This window comes from Marmota marmota, unplaced genomic scaffold (genome assembly GCF_001458135.2).
Source record: "Marmota marmota marmota unplaced genomic scaffold, marMar, whole genome shotgun sequence".
NCBI classification, from domain to species: Eukaryota; Metazoa; Chordata; class Mammalia; order Rodentia; family Sciuridae; genus Marmota; species Marmota marmota.
In genome coordinates this window covers 44,380,755-44,408,150 of record NW_025999932.1, presented here as the reverse complement: position 1 = coordinate 44,408,150, position 27,396 = coordinate 44,380,755, and the positions used below count along the sequence as shown (strand labels likewise).

At 35.2% G+C, this 27,396-nt stretch overlaps 1 protein-coding gene across 1 annotated transcript in view; it reads right to left on the bottom strand.

Annotated features, from left to right (window-relative positions):
• The window catches only part of Vwa8 (von Willebrand factor A domain containing 8), a gene marked incomplete at its 5' end in the record, with an annotated part of 351,798 nt that overhangs the window by 300,458 nt on the left and 23,944 nt on the right, over positions 1–27,396 (bottom strand). Inside the window, 2 exons of the mRNA XM_048800562.1 lie at positions 5,340–5,450; positions 8,965–9,095. Coding sequence (XP_048656519.1) covers positions 5,340–5,450; positions 8,965–9,095 — 242 coding nt within the window. The remainder of the gene's footprint in view (positions 1–5,339; positions 5,451–8,964; positions 9,096–27,396) is intronic.

Genomic DNA, 27,396 nt, shown 5'->3' with positions numbered 1-27,396 from the left:
TAAACTATAGGACTCAATAACATAATCAATAACTTAGACTTAATTGATATATATAGAATATTTCAACCTGCATCAAGCAAATAGATTTTCTTCTCAGCAGCACATTGAACCTTCTCTAAAATAGACCATATACTATGCCACAAAGCAAGTCTTAGCAAATACAATAAAGTAGAGATACTACTATACATTATATCAGATCATAATGAAATGAAATTGGAAATCAATGACATTATAAAAAATAAAAATTTCTTCATCACTTGGAGACTAAAAAATATGCTACTGAATGAACAATGGGTCACAGAAGACATCAAGGAGGAGATTAAAAAATTCTTAGAGGTAAATGAGAACATAGACACAACATATCACAATCTCTGGGACACTATGAAAGCAGTACTAAGAGGAAAATTCATTGCATGGAGTTCATTCCTTAAAAGAAGAAAAAGTCAACAAATAAATGACGTCACACTACATCTCAAAGCCCTAGAAAAAGAAGAACAAATCAGCAGCAAAAGCACTAGAAGCCAAGAAATAATTAAAATTAGAGATGAAATCAAAACAAAAGAAACAATGGGGAAAACAATTGACAAAACAAAAAAGTTGGTTCTTTGAAAAATAAATAAAATTGAGAGACCCTTAGCCATGCTAACTAAGAGAAGGAGAGAGAGAACTCAAATTGCCAGCATATGTGATGAAAAAGGTAATCTCACAACAGATACTACAGAAATACAGAGTATAATTAGAAATTATTTTGAAATCTTATACTCCAATAAAATAGAAGAAATTGAAGGCATCGGCAAATTTCTTAAGTCATACTATTTGTCCAGATTGAGTCAGGAAGATATACACAATTTAAACAGACCAATATCAAGTGAGGAAATAGAAGAAGAAATCAAAAGCTTATCAACCAAGAAAATCCCAGGACTGGATGGATACACAGCTGAGTTCTACAAGACCTTTAAAGAAGAACTAATACAAATATTCTTCAATTTATTTCAGGAAATAAAAAAGAGGCAGTAATTCCAAACTCATTCTATGAAGCCAATATCACCCTGATCCCAAAACCAGGCAAAGACACATCAAAGAAAGAAAATGTCAGACCAATATATCTAATGAACATAGATAAAAATTCTCAATAAAATTCTGGCAAATCAAGTACAAAAACATATCAAAAAGATTGTGCACCATGACCAAGTGGGATTCATCCCAAGGATGCAAAGTTGGTTCAACATATGGACATCAATAAATGTAATTCATCACATCAATGGACTTAAAGATAAGTATCATATGATCATCTCAATAGACACAGAAAAAGCATTTGACAAAATACAGCATCCCTTTATGTTCAAAACACTAGAAAAACTAGGGATAACAGGAACATACCTCAACATCATAAAGGCTATCTACGCTAAGCCTCAGGCCAACACCATTCTAAATGGAGAAAAATTGAAGGCATTCCCTCTGGAACAAGACAGGGATGCCCTCTTTCACCACTTCTATTGAACATAGTTCTTGAAACACTGAGCAGAGCAGTTAGACAAAAGAAATCAAAGGGATAGGAAAGAAGAACTTAAATTAGCACTATTTGCTGACAATATGATTCTATACCTAGAAGACCCAAAAAACTCCACCAGAAAACTTCTATAAATAGTAAATGAATTCAGCAAAGTAGCAGGATATAAAATCAACACCCATAAATCAAAGGCATTTCTGCATATTAGGGACAAAGCCTCTGAAAAGAAAATGAGAAAAACTACCCCATTCACAATAACTTCAAAAAAAAATAAGATACTTGGGAATCAATTTAACAAAAGAGGTGAAAGATCTACACAGTGAAAACTACAGAACCCTAAAGACAGAAATCAAAGAAGACCTTAGAAGATGAAAAGATCTACCTTGCTCTTGGATAGGCAGGATTAATATTATCAAAATGACCATACTACCAAAAGCACTATACAGATTTAATGCAATTCCGATCAAAATCCCAATGGCAATCCTCATAGAAATTGAAAACGCAATCATGAAATTCGTCTGGAACAATAAGAGACCCAAAATAGCTAAAGCAATCTTTACTAGGAAGAGTGAAGCAGGTGGCATCACTATACCAGAACTTAAATTATACTACAGACCTATATTAACAATAACAGCATGGAATTGGCACCAAAACATACTGGTAGACCAATGGTACAGAAGGCTCTCTACGCTAAGAAGAAAGGATACAGAGACTAACCCACAAAATTACAATTATCTTATATTAGACAAAGGGGCCCAAAACATGCACTGGAGAAAAGATAGCATCTTCAACTATAGTGCTGGGAAAACTGGAAATCCATATGCAACAAAATGAAATTAAACCCATATCTCTCACCATGCACAAAACTTAACTCAAAATGGATCAAGGACCTAGGAATTAAACCAGAGACTCTGCATCTAACAGAATAAAAAGTAGGCCCTAATCTTCATCATGTGGGATTAGGCCCCAACTTTCTTAATAAGACTCCTATAGCGTAAGAATTAAAACCAAGAATCAATAAACGGGATGGAATCAAACTAAAAAGTTTCTTATCAGCAAAAGAAACAAACTGTGAGGTGAAGAGACAGCCAACATAGGAGCTAATTTTTACCCCTCATACATCAGATAGAGCACTAATCTCTAGGGTATATAAAGAACTCAAAAAGCTGCACTGAAAAAACAAATCACCCAATCAACAAATGGCCTAAGGACCTGAACAGACACTTCTCAGAAAAGGATATACTATCTATCACCAAATATATAAAAAAATGCTCATCATCTCTAGCAATCAGAGAAATGCAAATCAAAACTACTCTAAAATATCATCTCACTCCAGTCAGAATGGCAGCTATTATGAAGACAAACAACAATAAGTGTTGGCGAGGATGTGGGGAAAAAGGTACGCTCATACATTGCTGGTGGGACTGCAAATTGGTACAGCCAATATGGAAAACAATATGGAAGATTCCTTGGAAACCTGGGAATGTAACCACCATTTGACCAAGCTAAATAACTCCTTGGTCTATACCCAAAGGACTTAAAAACAGCATACAACAGGGACACAGCCACATCAATGTTTATAGCAGCACAATTCACAATAGCTCAACTTGGAGCCAACCTAGATGCCCTTCAGTGGATGAATGGATAAAAAAAATGTGGCCCATATAAACAATAGAATTTTACTCAGCAATAAAAGAGAATAAAAATCATGGCATTTTCAGGTAAATGGATGGCGTTGGAGAAGATAATGCTAAGCGAAGTTAGCCAATACCAAAAAAAAACAAATGCTGAATGTTTTCTCTGATATAAGGAGGCTGACTCATAGTGGGGTAGGGAGTGGGAACATGGGAGTCATAGATTAATTCTAGATAGGGAAGAGGGGAGGGAGGGAAAGGGAAGAGGCAGGGGATTAGCAAGGATGGTGGAATGTTATGAACAACATTATTGAAAGTACATGTATGAAGACACAAATTGGGTGTCAACCAACTTTATATACAAACAGAGATATGAAAAATTGTGGTATATATGTGTAATAAGAATTGTAATGCAAAAAAAACAAAGACAAGAATTGGCGTGAGATACTTTATATACAAAGATATGAAAAACTGTGCTTTATATGTGTAATAAGAATTGTAATGCATTCTGCTGTCATGTATTTAAAAAAATAAAATCAATTCTTCTCTGATATAAGGGAGGTGACTCAAAACTGGGTTGGGAGGGACATCAAGGGAGGAAGATTACCTCTAGATAGGGAATAGGGGTGGAAGGGAAAGGAAGGGAGAAAGAGAATAACATGGATAGTGGAAGGAGACCCTCATCATTATACAAAATACATGTATGAAGATGTGAATTTGGTGTCAACATACCTTATATACAAACAGAGATATGATAAATTGTGGTATAAAGGTGTATTAAGAATTGTAATGTTGGGCTGGGGATGTGGCTCAAGCGATAACGTGCTCGCCTGGCATGCACGGGGCGCTGGGTTCGATTCTCAGCTCCACATAAAATAAAAAATAAAGATGTTGTGTCCACCGAAAACTGAAAAATAAATATTAAAAAATTCTCTCTCTCTCTCTCTCTTTCTCTCTCTCTTTAAAAAAAAATTGTAAAGCAAAAAAAAAAAGAGAGCTCATGTATAATGGCATAATTTGGTGTGAACATACTTTATATACAGAGATATGAAAAATTGTGCTGTGAATGGATAATTATGATTGTAATGTATTCCACTATTGTCATGTATGTAAGAAATAAAAATAAATAAATAAATAATAAATAAATACTGCATTGATTTCTGTTGCCATCAACAGCAATGCTGCTTCTTCATCCCTTATTCCTCATCAACACTGAACCTTAGTGAATTCTTAGCTCTTCCCCAATTTGAGAGGTGAAATAAAACAGCAGCACATTAGTGTTTTAATTTTATTTTTATAAACAAAAAATTCAACCATATTTCCATGAATTTATTGTATATTTGAAATCACTTCTCTACAAATTGATTATTTATAGTCTGTACAGTACTTTCTATAAGGTATTACTAAGAACAACATTTAACATTTTAAGTAATATATTTGAGAAATATTTAATCAGCATCATTATAATATTAGGATATTATAAAATATTATAATAATAATAGAAGATTATTTTAGTTGGCAATCTATACCTAAGACACCCCTCAAGAAAAGCTAAAGTCATAGCAGTAAATATTTAATTTCATTCCCTCTAATACACCTTTACCCAATTGACCTTCATTCATACTTAAATAAGTATGCTAGTGAATTGCCTATAATAAAATCTCCTTAATTCTTGTTTTTAGATAATCAAATATTTATAGGTAAAAACTAGGAAGAAATTGAAAATTAAATAACTATCATGCATGCCTATAATCCAAGTGGCTCAGAGGTAGAGACAGGAGGATCCCAAGTTCAAACCCAGCCTCAGCAACTTAGGAAGGCCCTAAGAAACTTGGTGAGACCATGTCTCAAACTAAAAATTAAAAAAAGGGATGGAGATTTGGCTTGAGTAGTTGAGCACCTCTGGGTTCAATCCCCAGTACCAAAGGGAAAAATTAAAAGAAAGAAATTGGCATGTTGATCATTAGCTGACAATTTGGAACCATTAATTTCATCTAGTGTTTCTCATTTAGTACAAAACCAAGGAGACACTTCCAAGAATGAGAAAACTTAAAATCTAAATTAAATCTGTCTAGAGAGGGCATAGTATATCTATCTTTCACTGTTATATGAGCCACTCTCTTTCTACTTTGAAAAATCAATTTCATACAGTCATGGAGTAACCATTCACAGGTTGGAGTGGAATAAGAACTTGCCTGATCAATGTAAAAAGCCGTGCCTGCACGGATCTCTCTTCGCTGCTTGAGATCAGTTTCAGTGGTGTCCCTTGACAGGGCAATGTATTCAACCTCCCGTTTGGTTAGCTCCTGTAGGATAGAGAGTTAAGTTATTCCAGAACTAAAATCAAACTACCAGAAAATGATTTGGAACAACTTATTTGACAATGACAATACCCTTGAGAAGAACATTTAAATGAAATTCTGGATGAAAATCTTTTGAGTCTCAGCTTTGAGAAAAATATAACCTATTGAATACTAATCAAAATGCATATATCTCTTAGTGCTCTCTTTCTACTGCACTCAGTCCTACTAGGGCAATAATATATCAAAATTAGATCCTGTAAACCTTAATTTCTTCTGTAGAATTCTTTTCAAATATCATGAATAATAATGTGGCAACATTCCTATTTGGTACTCACAAAGTATAACAATTTCTATAAGTATAGTTCATGTAATTTTAAACGTGATTTAAATTATTTCATTCCATTGACCAATGTTTACCAAATATATACAGCAAGTTAGATAATTTGCCAAGAATTAAAGTAAGGTAAATGTCAAGTCAGGTCAACAGAGAGGAGACACACAAGCACAGCTGAAGGAGATGAAAAAAGAAGGAGGAAGACGAGGAAAAGGAGGAGGAGAGAGGAGAGACGGAGAGGAATGAGTGGGGGGAATCATTTTACCAAAACATCATATGATTGAAGGGAAAATCATCCAGAATACATTTCTTTCCAAATAATTTATCCATTCAAACTCATTATGTCTGATATAGAACAAACATCAAGATTTAAAAAAAAACCTCTAACATTACCCTTGCATTATCCTTGAATTAAAAACAATGATATTTTCCAGTCAAATAAGAGATTTAATAAGTCTTTACTAAACAGGGAAAACAAATTAATTTACCAGAGAATAGAGGAAAAAGTTGAATGAACATGTTACTGATGGCATAAAGGCTTACTACCACAGAAAGTAACTTTTTCTCTGCATTCTATTTTTATATTAGCAAAAAATACATCATTATTTTCATTCCATTTTTAAAGTGTGCTTGTTCCCATGTTGCTATAACTTTAAGTATGTATGGAAAAGAGGAAACATTTTTAAGTATAGAATACATACAGCACAGTGATAAAGATGTGGTGTTACCAAACAACATTTTCCTAAATACAAATGAATTGTCTGTGAGATCCAATTTTGGAGGAAAGTACCAGTTTCTCTTTTTAGCAGATAACCTCCTTCCTGTTTCTGGAACATATCACTACTACCTTCATATCTACTTCTTTCATTGGCTGAATGTGATCCCCTTCACTGAAAACCCTGTCATTCACAATGGTTGACAAGGCTATGTATGCCTCTGATTGTTAAATTGCACCACAGTTAAACCTTGAACTGCCACACTGAGGACAATGTTATCATTATCCTCAGTCTTAACAGCTTCCTGGGACAGCCATGACAAGCACTACAGTCTCTTCAGGTGCTTCTTCATGACAGTAGACCAAGCAAGCCACAACAGTACTAGGAAGAGGTAGCAGTGGTCTGCTGAGTGTTTTGTTTGGGGGCTTTTGTTTTGCTTTATTTTGTTTGTTTGTTTTTAAATCTACAAAACTTGTATGAGTTAAATATCACATAAAGACAATTATCAACTTATTTCTCTTTGGTTCTTCAGGTTTGCCCCCAAATTTCTGCCTCTAAAGATATTATCTACTCTGGGCATGACTAAATAAAGGCTCTTATACCTACTAACAATAGTACTCAGTGCACAGTTTACAGGGTGGCTTAAGCTAGTATTGAATTTTCAAACGAGTATTTCTACATCATATGGTTGCCTCAGCTGTATTTCACAATTTAAAGTTTGGTTGTGGTTGTGTTCAAACATACAGGCTTTACAGTGACAGACTTATATTGCATTTTTGAACCAACAACCCCCCTAAAATCTCCTTGTCCTTCTCATTCCACAATCCCAACAAGCTTCAAAGCCTTGCCAGAATCAAAATCTCAATGAGATTGTCTTTGAAAAAAGCAAGGGAGAGAGTGTACATCTAAAAATTAAAGAGATAGATAATGTCTTTAGAGGCAGAAATTTCGAGGGATTCTTAGTAGCTGATCCCCTGTTCTTAGACAAAACAATTTCACCATGTGTGTTAATAAAGAGACTATAAGGGGCTGTGGTTGTAGCTCAGTAGCAGAGTGTTTACCTAACAATGTGCGAGGCACTGGGTTCAATCCTCAACGCCACATAAAAATTAATAAAATAAAGTTATAAAAAATACAATAACATTATTAAAAAAGACATGATAATGCTATAAAGGCATGTTATGCCTCACACACTGGATCTAGGAATAAGTAAGATACAAAAAGTTAAGGGTAGTAAGAATTAGGTTCTGACCTATCCATTTTATGGGGTTTGAACTGGGGGTCCTATACCACTGAGCTATACCTCCAGCCTTTTTCATACTTGGAGACAAGGTCTCTTTAAGTTGCCTACCTCAAACATGTGATCCTTCTAAATAGCTGTTTGTAGGTATGTACCACTGTTGCCCAGCTTGTCCAATGTATTTTTTTAACATTTTTTTAGTTGTAAATGGACAAAATATCTTTGTTTTTATTCATTTATTTTTTTATGTGGTGCTGAGGATCAAACCCAGTGCCTCACACATGCCAGGCAAGCACTCAACCACTGAGCTACAACCCCAGCCCGTCCAATGTATTTTTATCATTCCTTCCTCACATGCTTTTTGAAGTACCAAAGTAAATTCACCACTGAAATAAAATTAAGTATATGTTGTAGAATTCAATAGCATAGAAACCAATCCTTTAATACCAAATAATTCAAAGAAGTTTTGAACAATGGTTTTCCCTTCATCCTAAAAACTATTGTTAGAGCACAACTTCATTTGATGGCATTCTTTCTTGATTCAGTATAGCAATGCCAATCGATTAACATTGATAAATCTGTAGAAAAGTCTTATAAAACTTTATTTGGGTTGATATTTAAACATTTCAATTCTATTAAAGTTTTCAAAGAACCTCTAGCATTGGATAACATGTCAAAAAGGGGAAACAATATGAGATTTAAAGTCGAGCTCCATCATTTATTATTGGATAAAGATAGAATGTGCTAATTAAGTTCTGATAATTTGTTTTCTTGTCTAGTTAAAAAAAAAAAAAGAAAGCATATAACACATTAGAAATGATTTACAAACCTTTACATTCTCTCCAAAGACTATCATTTCATCAATTCAAGGAAACTGGGTTTTTAAGCTGTAAACCTGAGATAAGGAAAGTTCACTGGGTAGTTTAAAACTAAAGTGTGTTTGTTGTTTGTTTGCTGGTTCTATCCACTACTTGTCTGGGTTTATACTTCTTTTCTATTTAAAGTGGAGGACTTTCTCGTTACAGAAAAATCTGCTAAAGCCATTCATAGTAGATGTGTACTTTCTTCCCAAATAACTTTTGCCAAACATTTATATATTACCCTTTGATACTGGTATTTCAAGAAGTCATTAATTCTGATATTTTTATAAATCTTAATGCTTACTTACTTCTTACATAGATTATCAAAATTAAGACCTTTATGAATTGACAAGAATTGATTGCTCACCAAGTATTGCATGGCAATAGAGCGTCGAAGAGGTCCAGGTGGTCCTATCAGAAAGACATCTTGCCCCAAAAGATCCTTCTGCATTATCCATCTTAGATGCTGAACTACAGATTGAGTCGGAGGGTCTGAAACTTTAAGTAGGAAAAAAGAGAAAATGAAATGCAAATTGGACTAATATTTTTAGTACAAATCTCTGAGCAATGCAGACTGTATATTTTAAAATATACGTGTGTGTGTGTGTGTGTGTGTGTGTTTGTGTATGAGACAAGAGATGAGACTGAGACTATAGAGATACCTGGTAAATTTTTACTCTTTCACAATAAAACTGTTATTATCAATGCTAAAACAGCACGAAGTCTTTGATATCACAAAAAGTCACAAACCCTACATGTGAAAACATATAAGGACATTTGAATAATCAACTGTAAGTTTCCGTAAAGAAATGAAAGTAATTTTCAAGGATAACTTGAGGAACTGGTATCATTATTTTACCACAATTCCACAGCCTAACCCTTTTGTTCCAAAAGGGAGATACAAACAATCACCTCAATTAATGATTATCACAGACTTGAAAATTTGGAGACAAGTAAGTATAACTTAAGTTAGCAATGTTTTTAAGGTTTCCCAAACTCCACAACTAGAAAATCTGATGTAGATTCAAAACTACTTTGGAATTTATAATTTAAGTCTATTCTTCTGTACAAATTCTTTTGGGAACAGAAGACTACTCCATACAATACCCTTCTAAGTCTGCTACTAAATAAGCTCCAATGTGCTTATCTTCTACCTCAACATGTTCTAAAATGTTTAAATTAATACAGATAAATTGTGTTTGTTCATGTGTAAACTACCCAATGACTCAAAGAGTCCATCTGTAGGTATATAGGAAAATCTCTTGCCCTTGTGCAACTAAAAGACATGTAGAATACTCTGAGCAACATTGTTCAAAATGAAATAAAACTGGGGAAAGGAAAATGATAGACTACACATGATAGAAAATTTACAAAAGAACAAAAACAGAATAAATTATCACCTACTTTGAAAAAAAAACTGAAATCTAAATGCTCCAAAATGTGAAATTTTTGAGTGCCTAGATAACACCACAAGTGAAAAATTTCACATGTGATCTCATGTGACAGGCTGTAGTCAAAATGGAAATGGACTATATTGTTTGAAATTATCTTCAGGCAATGTGTATAATGTATATATGCAATATAAGTGAATTTCATAGACATGGGTCTCATCTCTAAGATATAAACAAATATTCCAAAATAATATTCCACATTTTAAAAAAATGTGAAATCCAAAATACTCCTGGTTCCAAGCATTTCAGATAAGGGAAAATGCCAACAAATGCTGAACCTTAAAAATATCATATCGAGTGAAAAACTGCCACAAAATAAATCATTTGAACTATTGTGATAAAGTTCAACAAACTAGAAAATGAATTCTTTTGAGATAACATGACAAAACAATGCTCAAAAAGCAAAGGAATGATAAATTCAAGAAACTGGATGCATGGGGATGTGAGGTGGGCATGGAATCACAGAGATTCTCATGGAATGTTACAATGGTATGAGTAGTAGTCTAGTTTTTAAATTGGATATGGGCTACAGTGTTTGCTTTATTATGCTACATTTTATATATACATAAAACGAGAAACATATATTATATGCTCTTTTGCATATATTGAATATCCATGCTTTTTTAACTTTGTTTAATCATCCAATGAAGTCATGAAATAATTTGAACGTCCAACTAAGAAAGCTTGCATAGGAGTGCAAGTGGTTTGGTTTTGTTTTGTTGTGCTCTGACAGCACAACATTATTAGCCCCTCACTCCCAAAGAAAACTAATCGCTAGAAAATGTAATTTTCTGGTTTTCTTTATCCTGGTAGAAAGATCAAGGGAAAGGTTTTGGGTAGATTGGTTGGTTTATTACATCACTGGAGTAAACTAAAGCATCTTGTAATTTCCCCAAAACAAACTCCTCTATGTCTGAAAATCAACCCAAGTGGAGGTACTTGGCTTCTCTTTTGTCTTATCAATCCTCTAAGACATGGATGGGGGCATACATCTTCAGGGGAAGCTACTGGAAGAGAGTTTGAGAAAAAAAAATCTTAGATATTACAATGTCTTGTGGTCCTCTAAAAGGAGGACCTTTACATAAATGGGTATACAACATCTCTGTGGTATTAAAATTTCATGGAATTGGAGAAGAAAATTGAGATGGAGAAGAATGTCCTTAGAAGAACCATAATAAAAAACTGATTGAAAAACACTGCTCTAATATTTATACTTCTGAGAACTCTTTCAAGTAGTTTCTTGGTATTAGGATTCAATTCACCTGGATCTACAGAGTTAACCTCATATATAACTAACAGATGTCCTTGTAACTATTTTTTTCCTATCCATCTTTGTGATAAACAGTCTAATCTTATTTCAAAATAAGTCAGTCTCCCTGTTGTTCAAGGACAAAATAAATAAGAATTAAGAAACCCTAAATTCTTTATCAGTAATATGACACAATTTTCCCTATGCTACAGAGCTACTACTTCTTCTTACTCTAATATCAAATAAATTGTTAAAAACTGGGGTATTTTTTCCTACTTTACAAACCTTGGCTTATTATGGCCACAGGCTTTCTTACCCTACTCTCACAGTTTCATGTTACTCTTTGTGTTCAACTTTGGCAATGTGCCTGATATTCCATTATCTAGACTTGACTACTGAAAATCTAAAACTTGCCAAGTTCTAAAAGGTAAAGCCAAGTTGGTCTCTTCAGCTTCCTCCCACCTTTTATTATTTATAACTATTGGTAACTATTCATAATTACAGTCTTATTTTAGTTCTAGATAGTTCCAGTCTATTTAAATGTCTTGATCTTGGAACTATATTCATTTTCAAGGTTGTGTTAAATCCAAGGCAGCAGTTCTCAATCAAATGTAGAAAGGCATGGAGTTATTTAAAGTTAGAACCCTAGGAATTGTGTATAGACCTGTGAATGCTCATGAGAGTGTCCTCCATTTCATGTTGTGTTGAGAACCACTGGCTTAAGAAATATCTGACAATTTTCAGCAACCACTTCCCTTATTCTTAGCACTCAACAGTGGTTTTCAACCAATGGTAGTACTGCCATAGCCCAATACCTGCAGAAGGCATCTGGAAATGTCTCGGGATACTTTTAATTGTTGCAAAGCTTCAGGCAATGAGGAATAATTTGGTTTACTACCAATATTTAGTGATGCTAAATGAAATGTCCAAGATAGTCTCTCTCATACTGCCAAAAGGTTAATAGCATCCTAATTGAGAAATGCTAAATAGACTTTTTTTTCCTCAATTGCCTCCATTGCCAGCACATTGCTAAGGAGTTGTAATTAGTCACAATTAAGCCCAGAGAAAGCATTCCTCTCAGTTCCCCTACCTGTTGCAAGACGACATTGTTAGGGATGCAAGTCAGTAGCAAGTTCTTCCTTTATGTAGGCCTGGAGGAGATGTCAGGATATCTAAGGCTTTCATCATCACTTTCAATTCTAAGTAGCTTCTTAATCTTGTGGCAGATCTTATAGGCTATGGTGTATCTTACAATGACCATATTTTTCCCTACTTTCATCTTCCCCCCCAAAAAATAGCCCTAATAACCATAAATTATTGCATTCTTATCCTGTGCTAGATAAAAATACAAATGATCTTCTATAGTGTAGAAAATAATTTAGATCTCACAATAACCCTATGAGGCAACAGACTACATCTGTGTAAGGACACAGACCTGAGCCACACTGTCTGGGTTCAAATTGTAAATCTACTATTTACTAGCTGTGTAACCTTAATCCAGTTATTTAATCTGTGTGCAGTTTCCCCATCTGTATAAGGGACCTAAAAATTGTACTCACAGAGCTAGAACATGGTCCAGTAAGTGCTATGTGTTTGTTAAATACTCATTATTTCTTATAATAAGAAAATCAAAGCTGAAAAGGCAATATCATTTGTTCAGTTGGTAAGTCCTTAAACCAATATTAGACCCAAGTTGTTCCAATCTAAAGCCTACATTCTAGTCATTATGTCCTCTAGGTTCAAGACTTTCCCTACAAGTGCAGACCCACAGGGATACATCAAAAATTTTAGTGGACTCAATGTTCTGTCCATTAGTACTATTTCTCTTATTTTTGGTGATATCAATAATATATTCTATTCTCTCTGTCAGTCATTCCGTTATGTACATTATATTATCACAGGACTCACTTCTCCATAAAAAATTCTACTTTCTTTATTCCTTTTTTAGGATAGTATATTTTGAAAAACAAACAAACAAACAAATCCCATATTTAATTTGTCAGGAAATTTCATTAAAATACTAAAAGAAAGCATTATATAGTGCTATGTGATGCCTGTGGTGTATTTACATTAATGATTGAAACTAGCTGTATTTTTAGGATGGCCTCAAGAAAGCATGAGTCATACTTAAAAGCATGCCAGAAATAGAAATAAGATTTAAGACTGTACATTATGAATATCTGCAAAATAAACTGCCATGCTGCCGTGCATAACCTAATATAAACTTGGCCCAGCACATGAGAGAAATCCCCAACTTGTTTTCAGGCACAAAATGCTACCTTTCAGGAGTCTACTAATAATAAGCTTATGTCAAAGTAGTACCATATTCTGATTCCCTTTCTATGTAGAAATAAAATACCTGGCTCATATTGGGCTAATTATTGTTTCAATTCCTTGTCAATATTTGTTTCAAAAAAATTTGCCTTTTTTTAAGCATAGTATTATTTTATTTTTTATTGATTTTTTTTAAAAAAATAAATGTTAAAAAATTGCTATTTTTGATCAGTCATATTCAAGGGCTTTAAAATAATTTTATTAGAGTAATCTAAATTTTAATTTTCTTCCTTTACAGACTCCAATTTGTCATAAAAGTAAAAATTAGAATTCCATAAAATTAAACATAGTTCAAATTCTTATAATAAATTCTTCAAAACTAGTGATGTTGCTTAGTATCCCAAGAGACAATATAATAGAAAGAAAAAAAAACTTTGATGCCAAACAAAACTATAGTTAAAAACTACAGTTGTGATTTTGACACTTTACTTTACCAGTCATTTACCAGTGTTCTTGAACAAGAATTTGCCTATTCTAAGTTTCCCTATTTTCAAAAAAAGGGTAATAATACTTATCAGGTATGGTTATTATGAGGATTATGGCTAAAGTACTTTGTCCAGTCCCTCAGTCAATGAGATCCAGGTAGGGAAAGACCTATCTTCACCTGAAAAGTCCTTTCCCCTGATGTGTGGCCTGGACAACAGGCTGCACAGCGTAAACTAAGTGGATATGAATGGACTCTTGGGTTTACACTAAAATTATCCTCTGGGCCTAGAACCCACCCTGAAAAAATGAGAGAGAAAGGAACCCAGTATTTACACATCCTAATCAATAGAGCCTGAGTTGGTACTCTCTCATATCTACTGCTGCACTCTACCCTTTGGGGACAAGCTATCATGGTACCATGTCATCCGCCACAGTCATCCCACAAAATCACTCAGAGATATCTTAACTCACATCCATCACACTCCCCTGAATTTTTTTCTATCCATATTACAGTGCAAGATTTCAAAAGAAGCACAACTAATCTCCTCACTGTAATTGCATGCTCTTCTACTAAACCATCATGTATCTACTGTGTATCATTTGTAAATGGATGTAGTGGACATCAAGGAGGGAAATGAAAGCAGGGGACACAATATACTGTGTTTAGAACCAAAGCCCTCATTATTTACAACATGGGCTAACTGAACTAAAAAGCTCCAGTATTTACACAGGTCCATTTATTGAAATCTATATGCTTATCATCAAGAACACAAAGTACAAGAATGTCCTTGAAGATGTTATCAGAAAATAATACATATATAAGATCTCAGTTTATATAAAGTCACTATCTATAAAACGAGCTGATGAGTTTTCATGTGATATGGCTGTAACAAAAACTAAATGAAAACCATAACATTGGTCAGCACAGTACTCAGCACAGAGAAGGTATTTAGTTTTTCTTAAAATTAGAAAAACTGGTAAATATAGAGTAAATAAATTATAGTATATTCACATACAATGACTAAGTGTCCCACTGTACACTTTTTGGGTAAAGGTTGCATATTTGCTTGTGTTTGCATGATAAATACAAAATGAATATCCTTGAAACTAATACTATAAGAAGAATGTAAAAGGAAATATTTCTCAATATGCATTTTTTACATTGTTTTGATTTTTTGAGCCAAAAATTCTACCCCAAATAATGTTATTTTAGGTTGAGCTTTAGAAAATGTTTGCTAAAAAAAAAACTTTCCAGAATATATTGCTTTGTGAAAATGGTCACAAAACAGTACTTATAGAATATTTTTATATGGAAGGCATATATTATCACTTTTTTAAATATTAGGAACATTTAAATATTAGGAACATCACCAAGGAACATTATAAGGATTCAAGTATACAAAGTATGTTCTCTGCCCCACACTAAATTGGAAATTAATAATGGAAAGATCTTCAGAAAGTCTCCAAACATTTAGAAACTAAATAGCACATATCTAAATAAGAAATGAGATCACTGCCAAGTGATATCAGGAAAATGGCTAAGCAGAAGTTCTCAGTGATCTCCCCTAAAAAAAAAATCACAAAACAGAAAATAAACATCTATAGTTCAACCAAAATAACTAAAGGAAAGCAGCCAAGGGAGCTCCCAAGAGTCCACATAATGCTACCCGCAGAGAAGAAACCAACAGTGCCTTGCTCATCCCCAATTCCATACCCACTCACAACTTCACCCCACACCCCTGGCTCAAGCTACTATTTAACTATCCTATCACGGAACCAGAATCACTGCTAGAGTACACCTTACTCCAGGGACAAATAGCCAAATAGCCATGGAATCCCTCAATACTAGAGGCTTTGACACCACTGCACCAATTCTACCAGTAGTCCATCATTCCTGAGCTTAGAAACTGCTACATTCTATCCTCTGGGACAAGCTTTCATGTGCATGTCACACACACCCCCATCCCAATAATTGGTACAGCCCACATTTTCAGGGCCTTAGCTGAAATGGCACAATTCTCTCTACCAGCCGTAAACTACCAGAGCAACTTCAAATTCTGGTCCCCAAGCCAACATGGAGCCCTCTCCCTTGGGAGGGGTAAATCCCAACCATCTGACACACTAACGCAGTTGTACCCCCTAGAGCCACAGCTGACACAGCACCGTGACCTGAAGAATCGAAGCCTCATTTGACCTGTGTATTTATGTTTTCTGGGGCTAAACTGAAGCAGCAACTTGTACTGTAAGTAATCAAAGGCCTGGATGAGCTTAGCTACCCTGCCATCTAGGTTGAATAGCCACAAGGCTCCATCTCCCAGGAACTGAAGTAAGCAGCCAGAATATGATCTGTTGAGGTACCCAAAGGGGGGCATCTTCATTGCACCGGTGCTTATTTACCAGGGCCCAAGCCACAGTTATGCCTTGCCTCTCCTAGGTTCTTGCTACTGCTGCTACTGCTGCAGCACCTGGCCACACAGAACATGGCTTGTGTCATTCCCACCATTTGGGGGTCTAGAGTCACCAATGAATGGTACCTCTCATGTGCCAGGGCCCATGCTGCCACTATGTCCTGCTGGTTCTAAGGTCCAAATTGCAGATGTGCCCTGTTTTCCAGGGCCCAAGCCCCCAAAGCACTTCTTCCCCATAGCCATGCCAGTGCTGTGCCCTTCCCTCCAAGATCAAAGTCACATCCATACATCCCTGTCCTTTGGTCCCAGTGTACTGCCTCAGAGAAATAGACCCAACTTTGTGGGAGAAATGTATCTACCTATGCCTTTGAAAATGAACCAAGCTGGGTGTGGTGGCATATACCTATAATCCAGGCAGCTTGGGAGGCTAAGGCAGGAGGATCACCAAGTTAAAAGTCAGCCTCAGCAATTTAGCAGGAATTGAACAATTTAACAAGATCCTATCTCAAAATAAAAAATAAAAAGGATGTGGCTCAGAGTTTAAGTGCCCCTGGGTTCAAGGAGTGGCACACCAAAACAAAAAAAGAAAGAAAGATAGAGAACCAATTCTTCAGGTTTCATTCTTACAAAGCTACAATAGTTTCAAAAGTCCCTAAGCCCAGAACCATAGTTCCAAAGCCACACCAAACACTTATACCCTGGACCCCAGTGACACTATCACTGTCTTTGGACAATATCTGACTGGACAACCATGACAAATCCCTCAGCTAAAAATGCCCACTGTGGGGAAGACAAACACAGCAAGATTTCTAAAGAGATCCTTACCACTGAGGACCCCAATAACCTGTTACCACCATCACTGCTACAAACTCTTGCATCCTAGACCACTGAGACACCTGGACTCATCAGTGATGTTGATCACAACTAAAGATGCTGCACAGAGTCTACATCATTGCAGCTACCCAGAGCTACTGTGACCAGCACCTTTAGGCCCACCTATAGGTGAAAGTCTTCCTCTGTGAGGTTTGGGAGAGGTAAAAGTTTTACCAGATGGACAGAAATCAATGCAGGGACACAAGAGACATGAAAAAGTAAGGAAACACGATATCACCAATTCTTTAGTAACAGACCACAAAGAAATGGAAATTTATGAATTTCCTGAAAAGAAATTTAAAATAACTATGTTAAAGGAACTCAGTAAGACACAAGAAAATACAGACAAAATTTAATGAAATTAGGAAGGCAATTCATGATCTGAATGAGAAATTCAACAGAGATGGGCATAATAAAAAAAAGAGGAAACAAATCCTTGGGGCTGATATTTCAATGAAATAAAAAAATATAATACAGAACTTCAACAACAAACTAGATCAATCAGAAGAAAGATCTGTAAATATAAAAACAGGTCTTTGAAATAACTCAGGCAGAGGGGTAAAAAAGTGAAGAAAAGCCACAGGAGTATGGGAAATCTTAAGCAAACAAATATTCATATTATGGGAGTTCCAGAAGGAAAAGAGAGAAAGGGACAGAAAACTTATTTAATAAAATAGCTGCTAATGACTTCCCATGTCTTGAAAGACATGGACATCCAAACTGATAAACCTCCAAGGTCCACAAATACATTCAACCCACACAAGTGGCACATTATACTTTCATTATCAAAGAATCTATAAAAAAACAACCAGAAAATACCACAATGGTGGTAGAAAGTCCTTACCTAATAATAATAATCTTGAAATTAAATGGATGAAATTCTTCAATCAAAAGACATAGAATGGCATGATGGCACACCTGTAATCCCAACAACTTGGGAGCCTAAGGCAGAAGGATCAAAAGTTCAAGGACAGCCTTTGTAACTTAGCAAGACCCAGTCTCAAAAAATAAAAAGGGCTGGTGAGGTAGCTCAGTACCCAGTGCCCTCCCACACACCCAGAGTGGATGAATGGATTTTAAAAAAAGAATATCTCACTATGCTGCCTACAAGAAATCCACTTCAGCTTAAAAAACACACATAGGCCAGGCATAGTGGCACATGTCTGTAACCCCAGAAGCTCAGGAGGCTGAGGCAAAATGATCATGAGTTCAAAGCCAGGTTCAGCAACAATGAGGCACTAAGCAACTCAGTGAGACCCTGCCTCTAAATAAAATACAAAATAGGGCTGGGGACAAGACTCAGTGGTTGAGTGTCCCTGAGTTCAATTGTGGGTACCCCCCACCAAAAAAAAAAGAACAACAACAACAACACACAAAGGAATACAAAAAACAATTCTATGCAAATGATTACCAAATAAGAATGGGGTAACTACACTGATATCTAAGAAACTAAACTTCAAATAAAAAGCTACTACAAAAGACAAAGAAGGTATGCATTCATAAGTATGTAATCACCCAACACTATTAAACCTATATACATAAAACAAATATAAGGCAGAAATAGGTAACAATAAAATAATAGCAGGAGACTTCAATACAATATTTCCAATAATAAATAGAACAAGCAGAAAATTAAAATGGAATACTGGATCTGAATTGCATTCAGACAAAATAAACTTTAAAACATCTATAGCTGGGAGGAGTGGCACATGCCTGTAATGCAGCAGCTCAGGAGTCTGAAGCAGAGGGTCAGAAAATTTGAGGCCAGTCTAACTAAGTAAGACCTTATCTCAAAGAAAGAAATTAAAGGGATACAAATAGGAAAAGAAGAACTCAAACTATCCCTATTTGCTAACAACATGATTCTATATTCAGAAGACCCAAAAATTTTATCAGAAAAATTCTACAACTCATAAATTAATTCAGTAAAGTAGCAGAATACAAAATTAACACCCATAAATCAATTGCACTCCTGTATATCAGTGATAAGTCAACTGAAAGAGAAACTAGGAAAACTATGCCATTCACAATAGCCTCAAAAAAATGGGGAAATCAATCTAACAAAAGAGGTGAAAGACCACTACAACAAAAACTACAGAACACTAAAGAAAGAAATTGAAGACGACCTTAGAAGATGGAAAAATCTCCCATGTTCTTGGATAGGCAGAATTAATATTTTCAAAATGGCCATACTACCAAAAGCACTATTCAGATTTAATGCAATTTCTATTTAAATTCTAATAACATTCTTCATAGAAATAGAAAAAGCAGTCTTGAAATTCATTTGGAAAAAGAAAAAGCAGGAAGCATCACAATACCAGAACTTAAATTATACTAAGAACCAATAGTAACAAAAACGGCACGGTATTGGCACAAAAACAGACATAAAGACCAATGGTACAAAATAGAAGACACAGAGACAAACCCACATAAATACAGTTATCTCATACTAGACAAAGGTACCATAAACATACATTGAAGAAAAGATAGCCTCTTCAACAAATGGTACTCAGAAAACTGGAAATCCATATATAGCAAAATGAAATTAAATGCCTATTTCTCACTCTACACAAAACTCAACTCAAAGTGGATCAAGGACTTAGGCATTAGACAAGAGATACTGCATCTACTAGATGAAAAAGTAGGCCCAGTCTCTGTCATGTCATACTTAGGAACCAAATTCCTCAACAAGACTCCTAAAGCACAAGAAGTAAAATCAAGAATCAATACATCGGATGGTATCAAACTAAAAAGCTTCTTCATAGCAAAAGAAACAATCAAGAAGGTGAAGAGAGCACCTACAGAATGGAAGAAAATCTTTGCCACCTGCACTTCAGATAGAGCATTAATTTCTAGGATATATAAAGAACTCAGAAAACAAAACACTAAAAAAACAAATAACCCAATCAATAAATGAGCAAAGGAATTGAACAGGCACTTCACAGAATAAGAAATATGATCAGTCAACAAATATTTGAAAAAATATTCAACATCTTTAGCAATTAGAGAAATGCAATTTCATACTATACTGAGACTTCATTTCACTCCAGTCAAAATGGCAATTATGAACAATACAAGCAACAGTAAATGTTGCTGAGGATGGGGAAAGAGGTCCACTCATATATTGCCGGTGGGCCTGCAAATTGGTGCAACCACTCTGGAAAGTAGTATAGTGAGTCCTCAGAAAACTTGGAATGGAACCACCATTTGACCCAGCTATCCCACTCCTCCGTCTATACCCAAAGGACTTAAAAACAGCATACTACAAGGACACAGCCACATCAATGAAAGGAGGAATGGGAAAAGGAAGAATAGTCAAATGAATCTGACTGACCTTTTGTATGTACACACATAAATAAAGCACAGTAAATCCCAGTATCAAGTATATACACAAGACAGTAATTAAAAAAAAACTATCAATAAATTGCTGAAAGATCATTAGAGTAAAGGGAGAGGTACAGGGGGAGGGAGAGGAAGGAGGGCGTGCTGGGTCTGAATTAGAGCATATTATATTCCTTACTTTTGTTATTAAGTCAAAATGTATCTTAATGTCTCTTATATAACTAAAAAGAATCAATAAAAAAGTTAAAAAAAAAAAGAATACTAAACTCGAATAGCACTTCAGACAAAATGGACATAAAAACACCTACAGAGGACTGAGGTTATGGCTCAGTGGTAGCGTGCTTGCCTAGCATGTGTGAGACACTGAGTTCAATTCTCAGCACCACATATAAGTTAATAAATAAATAAAGGTCCATCAACAACTAAAAAAAAATTTTTTTAAATCTACAGAATTTGCCATTCAACAGTGGCAGAATACACATTTTTTTTCTAACTTGGAGAGAAAAAGAGAGAAGACTTGAATAAGTAAAATAAAAAATGAAAGCAAAGACATTATAACAGATGCATCAGAAATAAAAAGGATCATAAAGGACTATTATGAACAAGTCTATGCCAACAAATTAAATATCCTAGAGGAAATGGATAAGTTCTAAGATAAACACAACCCACCAAGAATGAATCAGAAAGAAACAGAAAGTCTGAACAGGTCAACAACAACTAAAGAAGTTGAAGAAGTAATTTAAACCTTCCAACAAAGAAAAGCTCAGGACCAGATGGCTTCATGGCTGAATTCTATCAAACACTCAAAGGAGAATTAAATAAAATTCTTCTTAAACTTTTCCAAAATATCAAGATAGAAAACTTCCTAACACATTTTATGAAGTCAGCATTACCCTGATATATAAGCCAGATAAGACATCACAAGAAAACAAAATAGGCCAAATTAATGTAAAAATCATCAATAAAATATTAGCAAACTGAATTCAACAGCACATCCAAAAAGTTATACATCATGACCAAGTAGGTCATGCAAGATTCATTTAACACATGCAAATCAATCAATTGTGATACACTACATTAACAAAATGAGATTTAAAAAGCACATGATTATCTCCATCAATATACAAGAAAACATTCAACAAAGGCAAACATCCTTTCTTGACAGGAATTCTCAACAGGTTAGGAATAGACATAAAGTTCCTCAACATAATTAAGGCCATTTATGAAAACCCACACCTAACATTATAATCAATGGGGGAAAACAGATTTTCTTTTTTTTTTTATTGGTTGTTCAAAACATTACATAACTCATGACATATCATCTTTCATACATTTGATTCAAGTGGGTTATGAACTCCCGTTTTTACCCCAAATACAAGTTGCAGAATCACATCGGTTACACATACACATTTTTCCATAATGCCATATTAGTGACTGTTGTATTCTGCTACCTTTCCTATCCCCTACTATCCCCCCTCCCCTTCCCTCCCCTCTTCCCTCTCTACCCCATCAGCTGTTGTTCAATTCTCTCCCTTGTTTTTTTTCCCCTTTCCCCTCACCATCTCTTATATGTAATTATGTGTAACAATGAGGGTCTCCTTCCATTTCCATACAGTTTCCCTTCTCTCTCCCTTTCCCTCCCACCACTCGTCTCTGTTTAATGTTAGTCTTTTCCTCATGCTCTTCCTCCCTGCTCTGTTCTTAGTTGCTCTCCTTATATCAAAGAAGACATTTGGCATTTGTTTTTTAAGGATTGGCTAGCTTCACTTAGCATAATCTGCTCTAATGCCATCCATTTCCCTGCAAATTCCATGATTTTGTCGGGAAAACAGATTTTCTACTAAGATCCAGCACAATGCAAGGATGTACACACTCATTTCTTTTCAACATAGAATTATTCTCAAGAACAATCATAAATAAGAAAAAGAAATAAGGGCATCCAAATCAGAAAGGAAGAAGTAAAATAATCTCTATTTTAGATGACATAGTACATAACATAGCAAACCACGAAGATTTTACACACACACACACATACAATCACACACAACCATTAATAAATGAATTCAATAAATTTGCAGGGTACAAAATCAACATTAAAAAGTTGGTAGCATTTATACATAAATAATGATCTAGCTGAAAAAAAAAACCAAGAAAATGATCCTATTCGATAGAACCAAATAAAAACACTTGAGAATAAATTTAAATGAGGAGGTAAAAGATCTATATACTGAAAATTAAAAATATTGATGAAAGAAATTGAAGATAGCACAAATATGTGAAAATATACCTCATAATCATGGATCATAAGAATTGGTGAATAATTAAAATGTCTATTTTACCCATATTGATATATGGATTCAATATAATCACTACTAAAATCCCAATAACATTCTTCACAGAAAAAACTATCCAAAAACCCTCTGGAAACCACAAAATACCCTGAATAGCCAACACAATTCTAAGAAGAAGATGGAAGCATCATACTTCTTATTTTGAAATTTTATTACAGAGCTATAATAATCAAAACCATATGGTACTGCTACAAAAACAGACACATAGCCCAGTAGAATAGAATGGAGAACACAGAAAAAAATCCAAACATATACAGTCAACTACTTTTTTTGTTTGTTTTTAGTTGTAGTTGAACACAATACCTTTATTTTTATTTATTTGTATGTGGTGCTGAGGCTCAAACCCAGGGGCTCAACATACTAGGCAAGCATTCTACTACTGAGCCACAACCCCAACACTTGGTCAACTACTTTTGACAAAGACACCAAGAAGACATACTTAGAGAAAGGATAATCTTTGCAGTAAATGGTACAGGAAAACTGGATTTCCACATGCAAAAAAAAAAGTGGGACCTTTAACTTACATGATATACAAAAATCAACTCAAATTAATCAAAGACCTAAATACTGTATCTGAAACAACAAAACTCCTAGAGGAAAATATGGATGAAAAACTCCTGAACATTGATATTAGCAATGATTTTTTTATTATTATTATCAAAACTTGGGCCACAAAAGCAAATATAAATAATCCAGACAACATCAAACTAAAAATCTTAGGTATAGTAAAAGAAACAACCAACAAAATGAAAATTGGAGGGAAATTTAAATGGTTAATATCCAAAATTCATTAAGAACTCAGATGACTCAATAGAAAAAAATTATATGATTGAAAAATAAGCAAAAGATCTGAATAGACATTTCTCCAAAGAAGACACAAAAATGGTCACCTAGTATATAAAAAGAAATGCTAATCAAAACTACTGAGATACTAACTCACACCCATTAGAATAGACATTATGAAAAAATAACAAATGTTGCTGAGCTTGTGGAGAAAGGGAATGTGAACTAGAACAACCATAATGAGAAAAAGTATGGTGGTTTCTAAAGAAATTAAAAATAGAACTACCACATGACCCAGCAATTCCTCTTCTGGTCATATACCCAAAGGAAATAAATTGACTTCTCATCAATAAATCTGTACTCCTGTGTTCATTGCAGCATTATTCATGTTAGCAAACGTAGGGAAACAACTAAGTGTTTATGAATGGATGAATGGATAAGAAATGAATGGATAAGAAAACTGTGGTGTATAGCTATGCATGCAATGGCATATTACTCAGACTTAAAAAAGAAAATCTTACAATTTGTCACCATATGGATGAACATGGGGGACGTTATACTAAAAAAAATTGCATGATCTTCTTATATTTGGAAACCAGTGGGGTATGAGGATCAAATACACAATGAATGAGAATAAAACAGAGGTTATCAGGGATGGTGGGTGGGGAGGATAGTAAATGCGAAGATGTAAGTCAAGAGGACACAAAGTAGTAGCAGGATGAACAAGTCTGGAAATCTAATTTACAACATGAGAACTAAATATAATAAAACTATCATGGATTTATGATGCTTCTAAATGAAATTTTTAGATTTTCTTGCCATAAATAAAAACAAAAAATGTATAACTATGTAAAATGATGGATATGTTGATTTGCTTCACTATAATAACTATTTCATTATATATATTTATTCCACAATTTAAATTGTATACCATAAATATAAACACAAAAAAATTATTAAAAAAAAAATAACATGGGGGCCTGGGGCTGGGGCTCAGCAGCAGCGCACTTGCCTGGCATGTGTGAGGCACTGAATTCAATTCTCAGCACCACATATAAATAATAAAATAAAGGTATTTCAACAACTAAAAAGAAAATTAAAAAATAAAACACATGAGTTGTGCCAGGAATGGTGGCACATACCTATAATCCCTGTGGCTCAGGAGGCTGAGGCAGAAGGATTGTGAGTTCCAAAGCCAGCCTCAGTAATTTTAGCAAGGCCCTAAGCAACTTAAGAAGTACTTGTATCAAAATGAAAAATTAAGAAAAAAGGGCTGGGGATGTGGGTCAGTGGTTAAGTACCTCTGGGTTCAACCCCTGGTACAAAAACAAAACAAAACCAAACAACAACAACAACAAAGAAAATATGGGTCAAAAGAGAAATAAGGGAATTACAATGCTTTTAAAGCTGAATGAAAAGGATATCATAATGTATAAAAATTTTTGGCATGCCACTCACTGCCTCATGAGAAATTACATAGCACTAACTGCCTATATTGAGATAAAGGGAGTATTTAAAATTAGGGGTCTCAGTTGTCCTTTAACAGAGTGGTAAAAGAAGATCAAATGAAGCCCAAAGAATGGAAATTATAGGGCTGGGGCTGTAGCTCAGTGGCAGATCACTTGCCTAGCATGTGTGAGGCATGGGGTTCAATCCTTAGCACTACATAAAAATAAAACAAGTAAAATATTCTGTCCATCTTCAACAACCAAAAAATTTTTAATTAAAAAAGAATGGAAATTATATTGATTAGAGCTTAAAAATCAATGAAATAGGAACGAGAAAAATCAAGAAAAAGCAACAAAACTGAATTTTTTAAAGAATAACAATAAAACTGACAAATCTCTAGACATACTAATCCAAAAAGAGGAAAAAAGAAGAAAAAAGAAGATACACATTACTAACATCAGAAATAACAAAGAGACACAAAGGAACACATACATCAAAAAGTAAAAAAATGAGCATGGATGTGGGGAAAAAGTTACACTCATACACTGCTAGTGGGACTGCAAATTGGTGCAGCCAATATGGAAAGCAGTAAGGAGAATCCTCGGAAAACTTGGGAATGGAACCACCATTTGACCCAGCTATTCCAGTCATCGATTTATACCCAAAGGACTTAAAAACAGCATACTACAGGAACACAGCTGTATCAGTGTTTATAGCAGCACAATTCACAGTAGCTAAACTGTGGAACCAACCCAGATGCCCTTCAGTAGATGAATGGATAAAGAATATGTGGTATATATACACAATGGAATATTACTCAGCATTAAAAGAGAATAAAATCATGGTATTTGCAGATAAATTGATGGAATTGGAGAATTTAATGCTAAGTGAAGTTAGCCAATCTCAAAAACCCAATTGCCAAATGTTTTCTCTGATTTAAGGATGCTGATTCATAATGGGGATGAGGAAGGGACATGGGAAGATTAGATGATCTCTAGATAGGGCAAAGGAAGGGAGTATGGGGGTAGAAAAGATGGTAGAATGAGATAGACATCATTACTCTAAGACTATGTATGAAGACATGAATGGTGTGACTCTATGTTATGTACAACCAGAGATATGAAAAATTGTGCTTTATATGTGTAATATGAACTGTAATGCATTCTGCTGCCATATATAACAAATTAAAATTTTAAAAAAGTAAAATAATGAGATATTGTGAAAAATTTTATGCTAATACATTTCACAACTTGGATGAAATGAACAAATTCCTGAAAAGAAAAGTTTCTTAAAAGAGCCGGGTCTTCTGACACAAGAAGAGATAAATAGGTGGTGGCGCTTGGTGGCTACTGGCAGCCGAGGTAGAGGCAGCAGCCCGGGAGTTGGTCAGGGGCCCCAGCAGTGTTGGAGATGGAACCAGGGCCTTGAGCATCCTAAGCAAGTGCTCTACCACTGAGCTACATCCCCAGCCTTGAGCATGAAGATGGCGGCGAAGGGAGAGCATTACCCCCGTGAACCGCGTCACTGTGCGGGAGAATGACGAGTTAGAACGGCTAAAAGCTATCTTGTTAGGAATTTCCAGCAAAATTGGGGTGCTCCAAAACCTAGAGGAAGGATTTCCATCACACGAGGATCAGCTATGGGGTCTCAAACGCGAGAGATTTGTGCGCACGGAGGGAGGGTCACGCTGCTTATTCAGCAAATTGCCCCGCGGCTAGTCTGAGGTGCGCGCTGGGAAACGAGGAGATAGCAACACAAAGATACAGCACTGCAGTTTCTGCGGGCTTCTGCCAGCTGTGCAATCACCGTACTCAGTGCTGAATTCTGGGTTTGAGACGGGGGAAGGAAGCGGTCCAATTCGGTTCTCCACACCGGTCAGACCACAGAGGAAGCCATCTTGGAGAGCTGACGTCACCATCCCTGTTTTTGACTGATCGCAGCTCATTCAGCCATAGAACAGGTAATTTCAGGCTGCCATTCGCCTGCGGCTCGCAAACAAATTACTCAGGCTCAGTGCTAAATAACCTGCGGAAACTGCTTCTTGGAGCCTGCTCCTATCAGAACATACACCGAGCACGGAGCGGCCGAATTCCGGCTCCCGGAACTGCTCTGGCCCAGGGATAAAGAACCCGC